Here is a 14669-nt window from a genome sequence, read left to right as displayed (position 1 = left end):
GTGAATGGGAACTAATGAATGCTCAAGGCCACAAGGATGAACTGGGCGACGGGGGTTATAGTGAGAGCGGTGGGTGCGCTGGGGAATATGTAGATGAGCCGCAGACCCATTCCATTCCATTTCATTCGATTCGATCCGATCGAGCGGACTGATTTATTTTGTTATTGTCGCGGATTTCATAATATTCCACTCGATTCCCGTTCCGCCGTGTCCAGATCACAAGCGGCCGCCTGCGACATCTTTGTTGTCATGAGGCTCTCGCATTTATTTCTGTATTTATTTGTATTTTTCTCTTTAATTCTTCGTTGTTTATGATTTTGTTGCTTACCAGGAATTCGAGTCGCTTTTCAAGTTCAAGAGCACCTCGATAATGAGGTGCTGCTTAGCATATTTCGCGCCACAAATCGTATGGGGCGAGTGTTTAGTGTTATGTGCCATTAGGACCATGATGGGCATTCTTTTCCCTTCTGCGCCGAACTTTCGGGAAGCACAAAAAAAATTGTTTACACTTGTCGGCCACCGACTCACTTGCCGCATTCCATGGCTTGGAGTCCGAAATAAACAACCGACTTGGACTCCGGTTCGGTGCCCATCCAGGATCCACCGGGACTCGTGGGTTCCATGGGCTTCCCTTAATGGTGCTCGCACGCATTTGAAACTACATTAATCTTCAATGAACGTCGATAACAAAGGAGCCATTAAAGTGGAAAAATTGCTCTATTGAATGCATACACGTGTTGTTTTTGCCGTTCGATAAGCGGCTTTAGTTTTGGTAATCATGAAAAAACATACTCTGCCAATTAAATATGACTCTTCCTCTGTTTTGCAGTCTATTTCTCTGGCGTTCATCAGCACAACATGTTTTTGCTCGGTTTCTTCACCACATTTAGACAATGTCGATTGTTAAATATTCTATTATTCTGTTTTGGTCTGCACTTGTGAGACCCATTGAAACCATATTTTTAATTGGCGTACCTCAATAGTTTGTGATTCGAGTTCTAAGCTGTACTGCTATTTGCAGCAAGCAAATATCTATTGATGAAGCATAGTACTCGATTTGTTGAGAATCGAAAGGTATGGTCAATGGCCATTGGCCATGTATCTAATTATGGTCCATTTTTACAAAGCTCCCTTAAATTGTAAACAAAAAAAAAGTAAATATGTAATTTTACTTATGTAAGCCCCTTTGAAATGATTTTAAAATTGATCCATTATGCTAAGATTTAATGGAAATAATTGGTTATTAATGAGTCAAAATGACATATTATTATATATGCACAAATATTGTGTATTTATTATTCTCATTATTATAATCTCCGACAAGTATGAAGCGCACTGAAAATGCAAATGGCGCACGGGAAAAAATTAGAGCAATAATAGAGCTTTCAATCGATGATTGTTTTTGCCCGCGGGGACTGCACGTATTTTGGGTATGTTAAAGGCGTGCAAAACTCTGTCCATTCGGACCCGACCCCTTTCCACTCCACTCGATTCCATTTGATACCATACCATACCATCCCCATCCCGAACTGAGCTTGTGGTAGTTAATGCCGAGTGTGTGCTTTTTTGGCGGTGGCAAATTTGTTATTTATTGCGTTCTGTGTTTAAGTATAGAATGGTGCTTTGTTCGGCTGCCCAAGGTCGCGCCGCGCATTAAAGCAGCGCCGTCAGCATCAGAAAACAATTCTAAATATTGCATCACGAGCCAAGGAGCAGGGGGACACCGACGCCGAGATGCCCTGCCGAAAGTGAGCAACCCACCTGGGGCGAGTGCCATGGGGAAATCCATGCCGAGACAGTACTTACCTCATTCCAAATTCCCAAGCACCTTTGATAGGGTACTGGGAAGATAATACGCATCGGAATATATTGATAGAATTGCGCTCGCAGTCGCCGGCGCGCTTCACTTGCGCATTAATTCAATGTTTCCACATATGTGTGCGAAATCACCATACTATATAATATAGTATGCATAAATCGCACCGAGAGATATGAGAGTGCGAGTGGCGAAACACGTTATCAAATCAGATGTCGCTATCGCAGCGATCGTTCTGCTGTTAATGATCTAACACTGGGTCTTTGATTCGGAAAGAGGGAATCACCAGGGATTCCTGGAAGCCAGACCGAACGGAAGCAGCCATCGCAACCCTTTTGTATCCAGTATCCTATCCAGTATCCAGTATCCCATGTCCCCTGTCCAGTAACCAGCTCCTCGCATTCCTTTGCTGTCTGGGCCCGTCTAGAGATTTCCTGATTTGACGCATTCCTCGGCTGTGAGTCACCAGGCTGAGTTGCCCGGCGGCATCCTTGAAGGCCCTTCGTGACTGTACGCTTAGAGCTGGGATCATTCTGAATCTGCTAGTCGCCAGTTGCCTGTTGCCAGTTGCCTGTTGCCTGTTGCCAGTTGCCTTCTGCTCGCATCGCGACGGGCAGTCATTAGCCTTTTGGCAGCAGTTCCTGGAAACTTCTGGGCACGCTGCGCCTGCGCCAATGACCGCACTCAAGGCCATTTCGGGAGAGAGATGAACAGTTTTCCTGTTCTCGTTTTTCATTTCTCTGCTTCGTTAATCCTGACTGGGAGTGGACGGCAGGTCCTGATCTAGGTGTCATCGACCCCGGGGCCATTGTCTCTGCGTCTCAAGTGCCTTGTTTTTCATTTCCTAGGCGGTAAGTGAGTTTGACTCTGCCTCCGGGGTAACCTGAGTGTCCTAAGCTGCAGCTGGCAGTTCGATCTCGATCTCGACTACTCGGGTTCAATGACTACTTACTGTATCTGTATCCCAATCTGTACCTGCCTCCGGGACAAGGGCTGTGCTGTACAACTGTCCTGGCTGATAAGATAAGATATGATATGCTATGATTTGATTTGGATATCCCTATCGACATCCCCTAGCTGTGCTACCCATTGTGCTGCTATGGCGCGTGTTGGCCTTGATATTTGCATCTCACATTTGGCATTTTGAGTTTTGCATGCTGAATCGGGATGGCAACCCGATCCAGCTCTCTGGCTCGTGCCGTCTTGGGTCTAATGGAACCCCAACCGAATCGCCTGACAACAACACAGATAGCCAGATCACCGGATCGACGGATCCCGGGTCATCCGTCCTCGGCGAGAGTGTGCGCGGTATTCTAATGGCGATTGAACAGAGCCGAACCCAAATTGAGCAGATGCAAATTAGTTCATTGGCCGCAGAGCAGTATACAAATTGTTCAAAGCAAAAAGTTTAACCAGCTGCAATTTGCATAAATATTTGCTAATTGCTTCTGGACCCAACCGGATCATAGCCGTGGCATGGCTCCATCGCAGGGCGCAAAAGCCCTGGGCGATTCCAGGTAGAAGAACTGGGTCAAAGGCAGCGAAGTTTCTAGGGTTTTCCAGCGGGACGACCTTCGAAGACGACGCGACGTCTTCTTGCTCAACTCGATGGAAATGCCGCTCCATTTGGCCCGCGTCTCGGTGCTTCGAAGCGATTCCAATGACAATCACAACATTTTCATATGCATATGAATATTTCGAAATTTGTCTTGACGGTGCGTATTTTCCGTATTCGACGTCGGCCAATCCGAGGGTCGGACCTTGTCCTTAAGCCAAAGAACCGGCATAACAGATAAATATTAAAAGCCAAAACAGCCGAAAACAAACAAATGTCGGGCCAGGCCAGAGATACAAAACGAAACCGAAGCCGAAACAGAAACAGACACAGAAACTTCTGCAGAATTGATTACAGATGCATGCATTTGAATTTGAATGTTGAATTCCGAAAATGAGCTCAGGTGGGTCTCTGTTGTCATTTGATGGTTTATATCGTTATGTTGATTGTTAATATCGATTCTGAACTTGAATACGCTGCAAGCCGTTGACGTCACACGCCAGAGATTGAAATCCGAAAACCCGTTGAACGGCCTGTGGGCGTTCCGCAGCCCACTGGAGGAGGGGGAGTAGGATCCCGGCCTCCCCCGTCCGCACCCCTCGAGTCCCCGCAGATCCAGCTCGAAAAAGCTACTCTCGAGCCCCCACTCTAGATCGACGATAGCTCGCTGAAGGCTTCGCTATTGACCCAAAATGCAAATTTGCATTGGATTTCGGTCTTTCGATTCCGCCTGGCCCGAGCTGCAGACCATCCGCGGATGAGGTCTCCAGTGCAGCAGCTTCCGCTTCGCGGCTCTGGGTCACTCTTTATAAAGCCGCCGCTCCTCCACACGCTATTACCCATCGATTCAAATCCATTTCCATATCGTATCGTAGTAGATCGGTTCAGTGTTAAAGTTGCGAACAGCAATATGTTGGGAAATTACTTTCACATATGTGAAATATTGTAAAACCACACAAACCCTTAAAGGAGTTCAAGTACATGTAAGAGGAAAAGAAACAAAATATCATATCTCAACACTCGTTTACTAAAAGCATATTTAAAGGTTACTTAAACTTTAAAGATTGTTGGTAATCTCCTCTTTGAAGATTTGCAGAACATTTCTTCTTAACTATGTATATGAGGGTTAACATAGGATTCTTAACTTTTAGCCAACAGTCCTGGTCTTTTTCTTTTTTTGTTTAAAGAAATAAGATTGTTTTATTTGATTACATAGACTATTATGTAACCTTAACAAACATAGGATTCTTTACTTTTAACCAACAGTCCTGGTCTTTTTCTTTTTTTGTTTAAAGAAATTAGATTGTTTTATTTGATTACATAGAGTATTATGTAACCTTAACATAAGTATGTTTTTTATAGTTTAGACGTACGTAAATTAACTAGGAAAATAATACTGAAGGGTTTTAGAAGATCGGAATTGGGGATCTGAAAGGAACATTGCCCAAAAACTGTTATAGTTAGAATGACAGATGGTTTCACTAGGAGAAGAAGATTGCAAGAAGATTGAATTTAGGGATCCTAAGTTAAAAATTTAAAACAAAACGAATAAATCTTTAAGATAATGTAAGATATAAATATTTTTGCTAAATTCTAAGGATAGTAAGTAGTAATACCCAAAGAAATAGAACTGATAATAGCACCCAAAGAAATCAGTAAGCTAAGAGAAAGAGAGAGTGAGAGTGCCAGCTCGGATCTCTTAAGTCCACCTCTGGATATTTCCACTCAAACCCGGTCGCTCCGACATGTTGTGCGCCGTGGCTCGATGTTGGATCGGTGCTGCCGGCTCGATCCGACCGAGTGATAGTGGCCACTGCCGCCGAGGCTGTCGACTGAGGCTGCGCTGCTCCGGGGGGAAACTTGTTGAACTGTTTGGCGCGGCTTCGTCTAGAGAGCTTGTGACCCGGGGGCGGGGGTCGCCGGGGCAGGGGCGCCCTGGTCCCCGCCCCCTCTTTAGATTCACCAGATACTTTTTGGAGGCATGGTGGGGAGGGGGGAGGGGGGTGTTGCGGAGCGGACCCGGGAGCGGGCCTCTGCCGGCGTCGAGGCAGCGCCAAGAGCCAAAAGCCAGAGGCGGAGGCAGAGCGCACAGACCCCAAACAGACGTCGTCGGGCGCTTGGAGCTGAAGAGCTGAGGCTGAAGCTGAGGTTGAAGCTGAAGCTGAGCTGAGCTGAAGCTGAAACTGAAGCTGAAGCTCGTGCTGAAACTGAAGCTGAAGCTGAAGCTGAAGCTAAAGCTGAAGAGCTGGGGCCGCCGAGAAGCCGAATCCGAAGCCGAGACCGAGCGCCGCGCGCTTCGATCGCCGTCGATCATTCGTTTGGCGCTCTGCTCGCTCGCTCACTCGCGCGCTCGAAGCGGGCTCGAGTTGTTATAAAAGTGGCAAGGACATACGGTCGAGCCATTAGTCGAAAACTATAAACGCTCGACGCGAAATCGTCTCCGGGTCTCCGTCTCCGTAGCCACCGTAACCAAAAATACGCCAACCGCCAAAAGCCAACCGCCAACGTTACGAATAAATACAATTTTTTTTTGTTCGCTCTGTCAGCCTACCCCCAAAAACGAACCGTATCCCAAGGATCCGATTCGAATTGAATTGAATTTTTTTTCAAGTGCCTGTCGAAAGCCAATAAAAGCAAAAGTGACCAATGGCCGCCAAGCAGTGCAGTAAATAAGAGAGACGCCACACCAGGGGAAACAAGCCAGAAGGCGCTAGCCACCAGAAACCGAGCCAAGAACCGAGCACCAGAACCCAGAAAGGAAGCACCAGGAGGAAGCACCAGGAGGAAGCACCATGCTGGCCGACTCGTACCTGATCAAGTTCCTGCTGCGCCAGCTGCAGGTGCAGCAGGATGGCGACGCCCAGCACCTGCTGATGGTCTTCCTGGGCCTGCTGGCCCTCGTCAGCCTGCTCCAGTGGCTGCTGCGGAACTACCGCGAGCTGCGCAAGCTACCCCCGGGTCCCTGGGGCCTGCCCGTGATCGGGTATCTGCTGTTCATGGGCAACGAGAAGCACACCCGCTTCATGGAGCTGGCCAAGCGCTACGGCTCCCTGTTCTCCACCCGACTGGGCAGCCAGCTTACGGTCGTGATGAGCGACTACAAGATGATCCGCGAGTGCTTCCGGCGCGAGGAGTTCACCGGACGCCCGGACACCCCCTTCATGCAGACGCTGAACGGCTATGGTGAGTTGGGATCGGGATTTGGGGGTGTTGTGGGGCCCCAAGACGGGTGTGTGATATAACTAGGGCCTGATAACCCACCTGCCTGCAATCTGTTTGTGACAAATTAGTTTTTACTACTCTGTTTACTACGTACCTATAGTACCCAGAGTTCGTAGGCTGGAAATATTTTCCTCAATTCCGCTGCGAAAGCGAAAAGTTATCAACCCATCTGCGGGAGCCAAGTCCAGGCTTCAGCAATATATACGTACATATAGCACTTACAGTACCTGAGATCTTGTGAGATTGTAAGGCGTAATCGTGCATTAAATACTTAAGGCCCCCTATTAAGCGAAGAAATTCCACTCGCATTTCTCGGTCGGTTTATTTTCTTTCCGCTCTCTTTGATTTTCGATTTTATTTTCATTTTTAATTTTATTTTGATTTCGATTGCCTTTAGCTGCACTTATTCATATATGTACGTATTACACCCAATGATAAGGCATTGCTGCACTTTTTTCCTGCCGCAAAATCACGTTTTTGGCTTTTGCTTCGTTTTTGTGTTTTGCGCACTTTTCGCTGGGATTTCTTTTCTGGTATTTCGTTTTGACGAAGTAGGGCAACCGTCCCATCGGGCCCATCAAGAGCCTACCTCAATTAAATGTAGAAATGGCGACATAAAAAATTAAAAATAAAGATAAGCGCGCGCATGCCATTCGATTGGAGACGATCCCATACGATCCCATACGACCCGATCCCATCTGATCCGTTGAAACCCAAGTCTCAGTACCACTCCGCTTCCCTTGCAGGCATTATCAACAGCACTGGCAAGCTGTGGAAGGATCAGCGCCGCTTTCTGCACGACAAGCTCCGCCAGTTCGGCATGACCTACATGGGCAACGGCAAGCAGCAGATGCAGAAGCGCATCATGGTGAGTCCAGCTAATCCCGCCGAGCCTCCCAGGAGCAGCCGCTAACCCTTGCCCTTTCCCCACCTTCTTCTCCTCCCCCAAACAGACGGAAGTGCACGAGTTCATCGGCCATTTGCACGCCAGCGATGGCAAGCCCGTCGACATGTCGCCCGTCATCTCGGTGGCCGTCAGCAATGTGATCTGCAGCCTGATGATGTCCACCCGGTTCAGCATCGACGACCCGAAGTTCAGGCGCTTCAACTTCCTCATCGAGGAGGGCATGCGGCTGTTCGGCGAGATCCACACCGTTGACTACATCCCCACCATGCAGTGCTTCCCCAGCATCTCGACGGCCAAGAACAAGATCGCCCAGAACCGCGCCGAGATGCAGCGCTTCTACCAGGACGTGATCGATGACCACAAGCGCAGCTTCGATCCCAGCAACATCCGCGACCTGGTCGACTTCTACCTGTGCGAGATCGAGAAGGCCAAGGCCGAGGGCACCGATGCCGAGCTCTTCGACGGCAAGAATCACGGTAAGTTCAAGTCACAGTCCCTTCGGTTCCCATCCCCACCAGCAGCCGTTGTGTCCACCCGGAACTCCTCTGACCTCCGCTCTCCCTGTCTCTTTTTTCTCGCAGAGGAGCAACTGGTGCAGGTGATCATCGACCTGTTCTCCGCCGGCATGGAAACCATCAAGACCACTCTGCTGTGGATCAACGTGTTCATGCTGCGCAACCCCAAGGAGATGCGCCGCGTCCAGGACGAACTCGATCAGGTGGTGGGACGCCACCGCCTGCCCACCATCGAGGACCTGCAGTACCTGCCCGTCACCGAGTCCACCATCCTGGAGTCCATGCGCCGTTCCAGCATCGTTCCCTTGGCCACCACTCACTCGCCCACAAGGTAAGCCTCCAACGAGATTGGGATTCACTTAAGGGGGAATGGGGATCGGGGGATGGGGGATCTGGCCAGAGGAGCTATCAGCAGATGGAGTGCTTACGCACTGGCGTTCAGAGATCTACGCAAATGCCGCGAGGTCCGTTCATTCACACCAGATCTCTGCGATTGCCATTCATTGTCGTGGCTTTCCTCCATTCAGCTGGCTCGTGCCCGGAGCCCCTGGTGCCCCGCTCCCCAAGCTCCACCACTGCATCGAGACCTCAGCAGTGCGTGGCCCACTTTTTTCCGAAGCCAGATTAGTGGCAGTGCGCAGTGGGCCCAGCCCCTGCCGCTCGCTGATAATCGCCGATGCGCCGATCACAAACTAATCACAATTTCCCCTTCCTGTCCGCCCCCCCTCTCGTCCACTCTAGGGATGTGGAACTCAACGGGTATACCATACCGGCCGGCTCGCATGTCATCCCGCTGATCAACAGCGTCCACATGGACCCCAACCTGTGGGAGAAGCCCGAGGAGTTCCGCCCCTCGCGATTCATCGACACCGAGGGTAAGGTGCGCAAGCCGGAGTACTTCATCCCCTTCGGAGTGGGCCGGCGGATGTGCCTGGGCGACGTGCTGGCGCGGATGGAGCTCTTCCTGTTCTTCGCCTCCTTCATGCACTGCTTCGACATCGCCCTGCCCGAGGGCCAGCCGCTGCCCAGCCTCAAGGGCAACGTGGGGGCCACCATCACGCCGGAGGCCTTCAAGGTCTGCCTCAAGCGCCGCCCCCTGGCGCCCACCGCCGCCGATCCGCACCACATGCGCAACGTTGGCGCCAACTGAGGCGGATGCGGATGCGGATGCGGTTCCGGTCCGTTCCAGAGCACGGTTTTGTTCCTACACAAACAAACATCAAAAAAAGAGAAAAAAAAGAAAACAAAGCTAGAAGGGAGAGGCCAATTCCATTCGGGCTTCGTGCCGAGCTATCCATTTAGCCATAAGTTAGTAGCTATCCGCCCGTGGGAGGAGCAGATCCTGATCCTGGCCAGATCCTGGCCGGACAAGGAGCAGAGCAGCCGGAAGCTGTGAGGACTGCAGAGGACTGCAACCAATTCTATTCTTTCACCCCCAAGAAGCTGTGTTCAACTAATTGTAATTACACCCCTAGTTGTAGCCTAGTTACGTTCGATTCTATCGCTAATGTTAATGTTTTTTATTATTATTACCATAATTATTATTACCGCTAATATTACGATAATGCTATGTCTAAAGCCAGCAGGCCGATTAAGTGTAGTTAGCTAACGTTCTTGTTTATTCCTAGTATTAGTGCTAGCTTAATGTCCAAACAACAAACAACAAAACAAACTGTGGTTTAGTCTTACAAGCACACATCAAAATAGGCAACAATTCGAAAATAAAGAAAAACTTGTGAAAAAAATAATTAAAAAACAGGTGCAAATAACTCTTACATTTTTTATTGGAGGTCACAATATCCCACGACGTAAGATTTTAATTGTATAAGTATTTCGACGGTTTATTTCTAGCTACCTGAATCACTCTGAGCTGGAGGATTGCTTTCCTGACTTTCTCTGTTTAAACATAATAATGACACTTCGTTCAAACCAACCATATAATTAAAAAGCGAATAATAGAACAGAAAATGTTATCGACAAAAGTAGTTTACAATAATTAATAACCAATAACTCATAGTTACCGCAATCAAAAAGTCTACAAAATTACCAGGAATTGCCAGCATATATAGAAAATAAACTTTTTTGTTATAAAGTTTCGTATGAAAAGCCATAGGCAACTCAGAAAATTGCATTCCAAGAATAACAAATAATAATTAAATGATTGTCTTACCGTAGTTTTTGGAGCGTAATCTTAAATTGTAGTTTTATACCTACACACAAAAATATGGTACGGGTATATTAGACCAATACGAATAGTTACGTAACTGTTTTGTTGTTGCGAGAGTAACTTATCGTTGGTCATATTGACAATTCAATGCTTTGGGACCATTCAACTATATCCGTAAATTTTACCTAAAAGATTCTTGGTGTGTATTTCAAGTAATTTATAAGAACGATAAAGAACGATAAACAGGGCATTCGACTTTTTAATTGGCATTAGCAATTAAGTGTCCACAAATAATGCCTTTTTGCAGAAATGATTTCAATTATTAGAAAAGACTGGGGTCGATGTTTAAGCTTAACTTTGGCCTCTTAGTAAAAGCACCCCTTTACAATTTATTAGATTATTTATTATATTAAAAATGTACATACATTTTAGTGCCATATATGACAGCATATAAATAAGGTTAGGATAATTGATTTATTCCGAAAAATGCCAAGTCAAAGCTTTGGAAAGTTCAAAATTGTTTGCTCCTCAATTCGGATCTCCCAAAGAAAAGCATTTCCCATTCAAAGAAAGGCATTAAATAGGCCCCCATTCACAAAAGGTTATCATATAATCGTTAATAAAATACAAAAAAAATTGGGATAAAAAAAGTAATGTTATTAGGATGTCAAACCTAGTCCTTGGACACCGTTCCGTCGGGCTCCTCGCGCAACTCCACCAACGGCAACTTTGTGAACCGCAGCTTGTGTGGAGGGGGGGTCAGGGTGATGCCGCTCTCGCCCTCCATGTCCACCTCGCAGCCCGGTGGCAGCTCCAGGTGGAAGCGCCTTAAGATGCGTCCCGCAAAGAGGGTGAGCATCATTCGGGCCATCTCGTCGCCGGGACACATCCGGTTGCCCGCCGAGAAGGGGATGAACTGCGGGGGCGCCGAGTAAGCTCCGTCGGGGGTCAGGAAGCGTTCCGGGCGAAACTCCTCCGGTTCCGGGAAGGCCTCCGGGTCCATGTGGATAGCCCACTGCAGGGAAACAATCATCGAGCCGCGCTTGATGTGATAGTCGCCCATGGTGAAGTTCTGCTTGCTCCCGTGCGGAATGCCCAGTGGCACCACGCTGCGGATGCGCAGCGTCTCGGAGATGCAGGCCCTCAGGTAGGTCAGTGGCTCCAGCTCCTCCAGGGTGGGTGTCGGGCCCAGCGGGAGGAGGAGCTCGTGCAGGCGACGCTGGCAGCGCTGCTCGCGGGCCAGGTAGAGCAGGAACCAGCGCAGGGTGGCCAACGAGGTGTCCACGCCGGCACCGAAGAGGTCGGCGAGCAGGTGGCGCAGTTGGTCGTCGCAGTAGAGCTGCGACTCCCGATCTCGGTGGATGAGGAAGTGCTCCAGGATGCACTCCGGCTCGTACTCATCCTCGTCGATCTCGTCCTCATCGCTCAAATCCACATCGGTGTACTCCTCGTTGTCCTCCGGCCTACTTTCCTGTCCAGACTCCTGCTCCTCTGCCGGCTGGCTACGCTGCTCCTCCAGCAGCTTCTCCTGTCGCCTCAGCTCTTGGCGCTCCCTGAACATCTTCTGCTTCTCGTTCAGCCGCTGGGCACAAGCGTCCACTATGCGGTCGTAGATGGCGTGCGTCTTGGCCTTGCCCTCCAGCAGGAAGCGGATGTTGCGCTCGTTGGAAGGCAGATGACGCAGCCAGGGCAGGAAGTTGACCACCCCCGAGACACCAATCAGCTTGACGCCCTCCTCCTGCAGCCGCTGCAGGTACAGCCAGTCGGGATCGTCCTGCTTGTAGGTGATTCCGAACACCAGGTCGTTGATTATGTTGCCAAGCGTGTGGTGCAGGGCGGGTTGCGGGTTCAGTTCAGACCCACAACTCTTCTCCGCCTCCGCCTCGTAAAGCTAAAGGAGAAAATTAGGGTATAATCATATTTCCTCATCGTTTCCATAGGTAAACCCGTTACTCGTAGAGTAAAAGAGTATATTAGATTCATCGGAAAGTATGTAACAGGTATAAAGAAGCGTTTCCGATTCTATTAAGTATGTATACTAATAATATAAAGTCATGTCCGTATGAACGCTGAGGTCTCGGAAACTATAAAATCTAGAAAACTGGTACTATGCATACAGATTCTAGGGGTTCTATAGTCGCGCAAGTATGTTTCAGCGGAGTGCCACGCCCACTCTAACGCCCACTAACGCCCGTAATGCTAAAACCCGTCTAGCGCCCACATCCTTGAATATTTTGTAAATGTGTAAAATTGATTTTGTTTTGATTATCAATAAATCGGACCATCCATTAAAAAAAATTAATCAAATGTTGTGCTATCTTGAAAACAGTCGCTTTGTGGTTTGCATATCTCCTTCTCCCTCCCCTTAGCTGAGTAATGGGTATCTCGTAGTCGAGGACGTCTACTATAGAGCTCTCTCTAGCTATACCTGTTACTCGTAGAGTAAAAGGGTATACTAGATTCGCCGGAAAGTATGTAACAGGCAGAAGGAAGCGTTTCCGACCCCATAAAGTATATATATTCTTGATCAGGATTACTAGCCGAGTCGATCTAGCAAGTTTGTGTCAGCAGAGTGCCACGCCCACTCTAACGCCCACAAACGGCCCAAAACTGTGGCTCCTACAGTTTTGATGCTAGAATAAAAGTTTTAACTGAAATGTATTGTTCTCGTCAATATCTATCGATTGATCCACGCCCACTCTTACGACCATAAAGCTTAAATCTGTCTACCGCCGGTAGGTGGCGCATTTTAATCTCGCTTTGCTGCTTGCATATCTCCATTTCCCTTTGGCCCCTTTAGCTGAGTAACGGGTATCTGATAGTCGAGGTACTCGACTATAGCGTTCTTCCTTGTCTTTACATGGTTTTATACAGGATAAAAATCCAAAACTGGTATCAAGATTTTGGTTCACATGATAACTTGTGATCACCATATCATAACTTGACCTTTCGAAATTGAACTCAATGAGTACATTTATCTATCATTAAACCATCAAATGTTTCAAATAAAACTACAAAAAATTGCAATCAGAATTTTACTGCTTGAATATTCAGATTTTAAAAACAGTTTTGAGAATTCAAGATTTGGACTGCGCATCATAAGTGAGTTCCTAAATCGTATACCCACCATAACTTTCCGCTCAAGAGCTAGCCACTGTATTTTTCAACTCCTCTTCAAACACTTAGATAATCTGACCGATTGATGCAGATTCTAAAAATTACAAAAGCTGTTTTGCTGAAAGCTCTTTAGAAATCTTTGAATTAATTGCTCTCCAGGTGTTCGTTCCGCCGTTTGGCATGGAAACGCGCCAAAGAGCTCGCCCAATTTATGCAATGTCGTTTTTATTTTTTGCTGACCCAAGCGAGTTGTTGGTGGAAGTGGAGTCACTTACCCGGACGCACTCGTCGACGCCCCGCCCGATGCGCTCCTCCAGCCGGGCACGAAGCCTTCCCGGACGACGGGTCATGCCCAGAGCCTTGAGCCATTCGCTTGTCTCACGCCGGGCATGCCGCCAGATGTCTCCCTGGGCGCAGATGATTCCTGTCGAGAAAGGACGGGCAGCCAGTGAGCTGGAAAGGCCCTGAGTACTAGCATATTATCTCACCATATCCACCCATTATGCCGTGGGTGAGGTACAGTGGAGCCCGGCCGGTCATCACCTCGCGGCGAAAGAAGTCCCGCACCAAAGCGGCATCCGACAGGACCACTGTCCGCACCCTGCCCATCTTCAGCTCGAAGATGCCGCCATACCGCTTGGCCAGCGCCTGGAGGGACTTGTGCGGAGCCCGGGCGTCCAGGAAGGGCAGGTAGCCCAGCCAGGGCAGACCCCAGGGTCCCGGCGGTGAGACCCCCAGAATGTCATCGTAGCGGTGCTCGCACAAATAGAGGATCACCGGGATGAGCAGACACGGAACCAGCAGGGTGACATAGAGGCTCTCCACCGAGGACATCCAACCGGTGTGGACAAGATCGCCGATGGTCCCCGTCATCACTTTCGATTTCCGCTCGCTCTCACTCTCACTTTGCCTTACCCACGCCTCAGACAGCCTTCCTTTCCTGTTAGAGTGTTCTCGAATTCTCGGATCCCGACGTCCAGTCGCCAGCAGAGCTCTGCGATTACTGGAATTTCTTTAGAATTTGAAACGAGTCTCTCGGGCTCCGCAGAAATGCAAACAGGGCAGCGGCGAGCTGTCAACGTGTGTCTACGTCAGCAACGGGAACGGAGGAAGAGCGACCGCCGAAGGCCGTCCAGACAATGGTAACATCGGTCTCGGCAATACCAATATACCAGGCCTGGTAGAGCCTGGTATTGGGCTTGGGTTTCGGCATTGAAGAAGGAGAGTGCGAAAGTGAAATTTGAAAATGAAATCATTCGGGTATTTATCATATGCACATTCATTACACCCACTCACCGAGATCGAAAGGCTGAGCTATTGAGTACCTTTGGATCTGGATTTCCAGATATCTGGATAGATGGATCTGCATG

The 14669-nt window shown here is 48.6% G+C and overlaps 2 protein-coding genes and 1 long non-coding RNA gene across 3 annotated transcripts; 2 read left to right on the top strand and 1 right to left on the bottom strand.

Moving 5' to 3' along the window:
* Positions 1-145: 145 nt before the first annotated feature.
* LOC139353504 (uncharacterized) lies at positions 146-1360 on the top strand. Its single transcript, XR_011604818.1, has 3 exons — positions 146-272; positions 332-772; positions 830-1360. It is a non-coding gene; the product is annotated as an uncharacterized lncRNA (long non-coding RNA).
* A 4368-nt stretch (positions 1361-5728) lies between these two features.
* Cyp18a1 (Cytochrome P450 18a1) lies at positions 5729-9784 on the top strand. The gene is made up of 5 exons (XM_017067906.4): positions 5729-6554; positions 7340-7461; positions 7547-7976; positions 8082-8346; positions 8757-9784. The coding sequence occupies exons 1-5, from the start codon at positions 6164-6166 to the stop codon at positions 9163-9165; spliced, it is 1617 nt and encodes a 538-aa protein (XP_016923395.2). The 5' UTR covers positions 5729-6163; the 3' UTR covers positions 9166-9784.
* Positions 9785-10526: 742 nt separating this feature from the next.
* phtm (cytochrome P450 enzyme phantom) lies at positions 10527-14406 on the bottom strand. Its single transcript, XM_017067929.4, has 3 exons — positions 13788-14406; positions 13575-13723; positions 10527-12073 (listed from the first exon to the last, which is right to left on the bottom strand). The coding sequence occupies exons 1-3, from the start codon at positions 14170-14172 to the stop codon at positions 10856-10858; spliced, it is 1752 nt and encodes a 583-aa protein (XP_016923418.2). The 5' UTR covers positions 14173-14406; the 3' UTR covers positions 10527-10855.
* Between the last annotated feature and the right edge of the window lie 263 nt (positions 14407-14669).

The sequence above is a fragment of the Drosophila suzukii genome, chromosome X (genome assembly GCF_043229965.1).
Source record: "Drosophila suzukii chromosome X, CBGP_Dsuzu_IsoJpt1.0, whole genome shotgun sequence".
Taxonomy (NCBI): Eukaryota; Metazoa; Arthropoda; class Insecta; order Diptera; family Drosophilidae; genus Drosophila; species Drosophila suzukii.
This window is presented reverse-complemented; position numbering and strand designations above follow the sequence as displayed.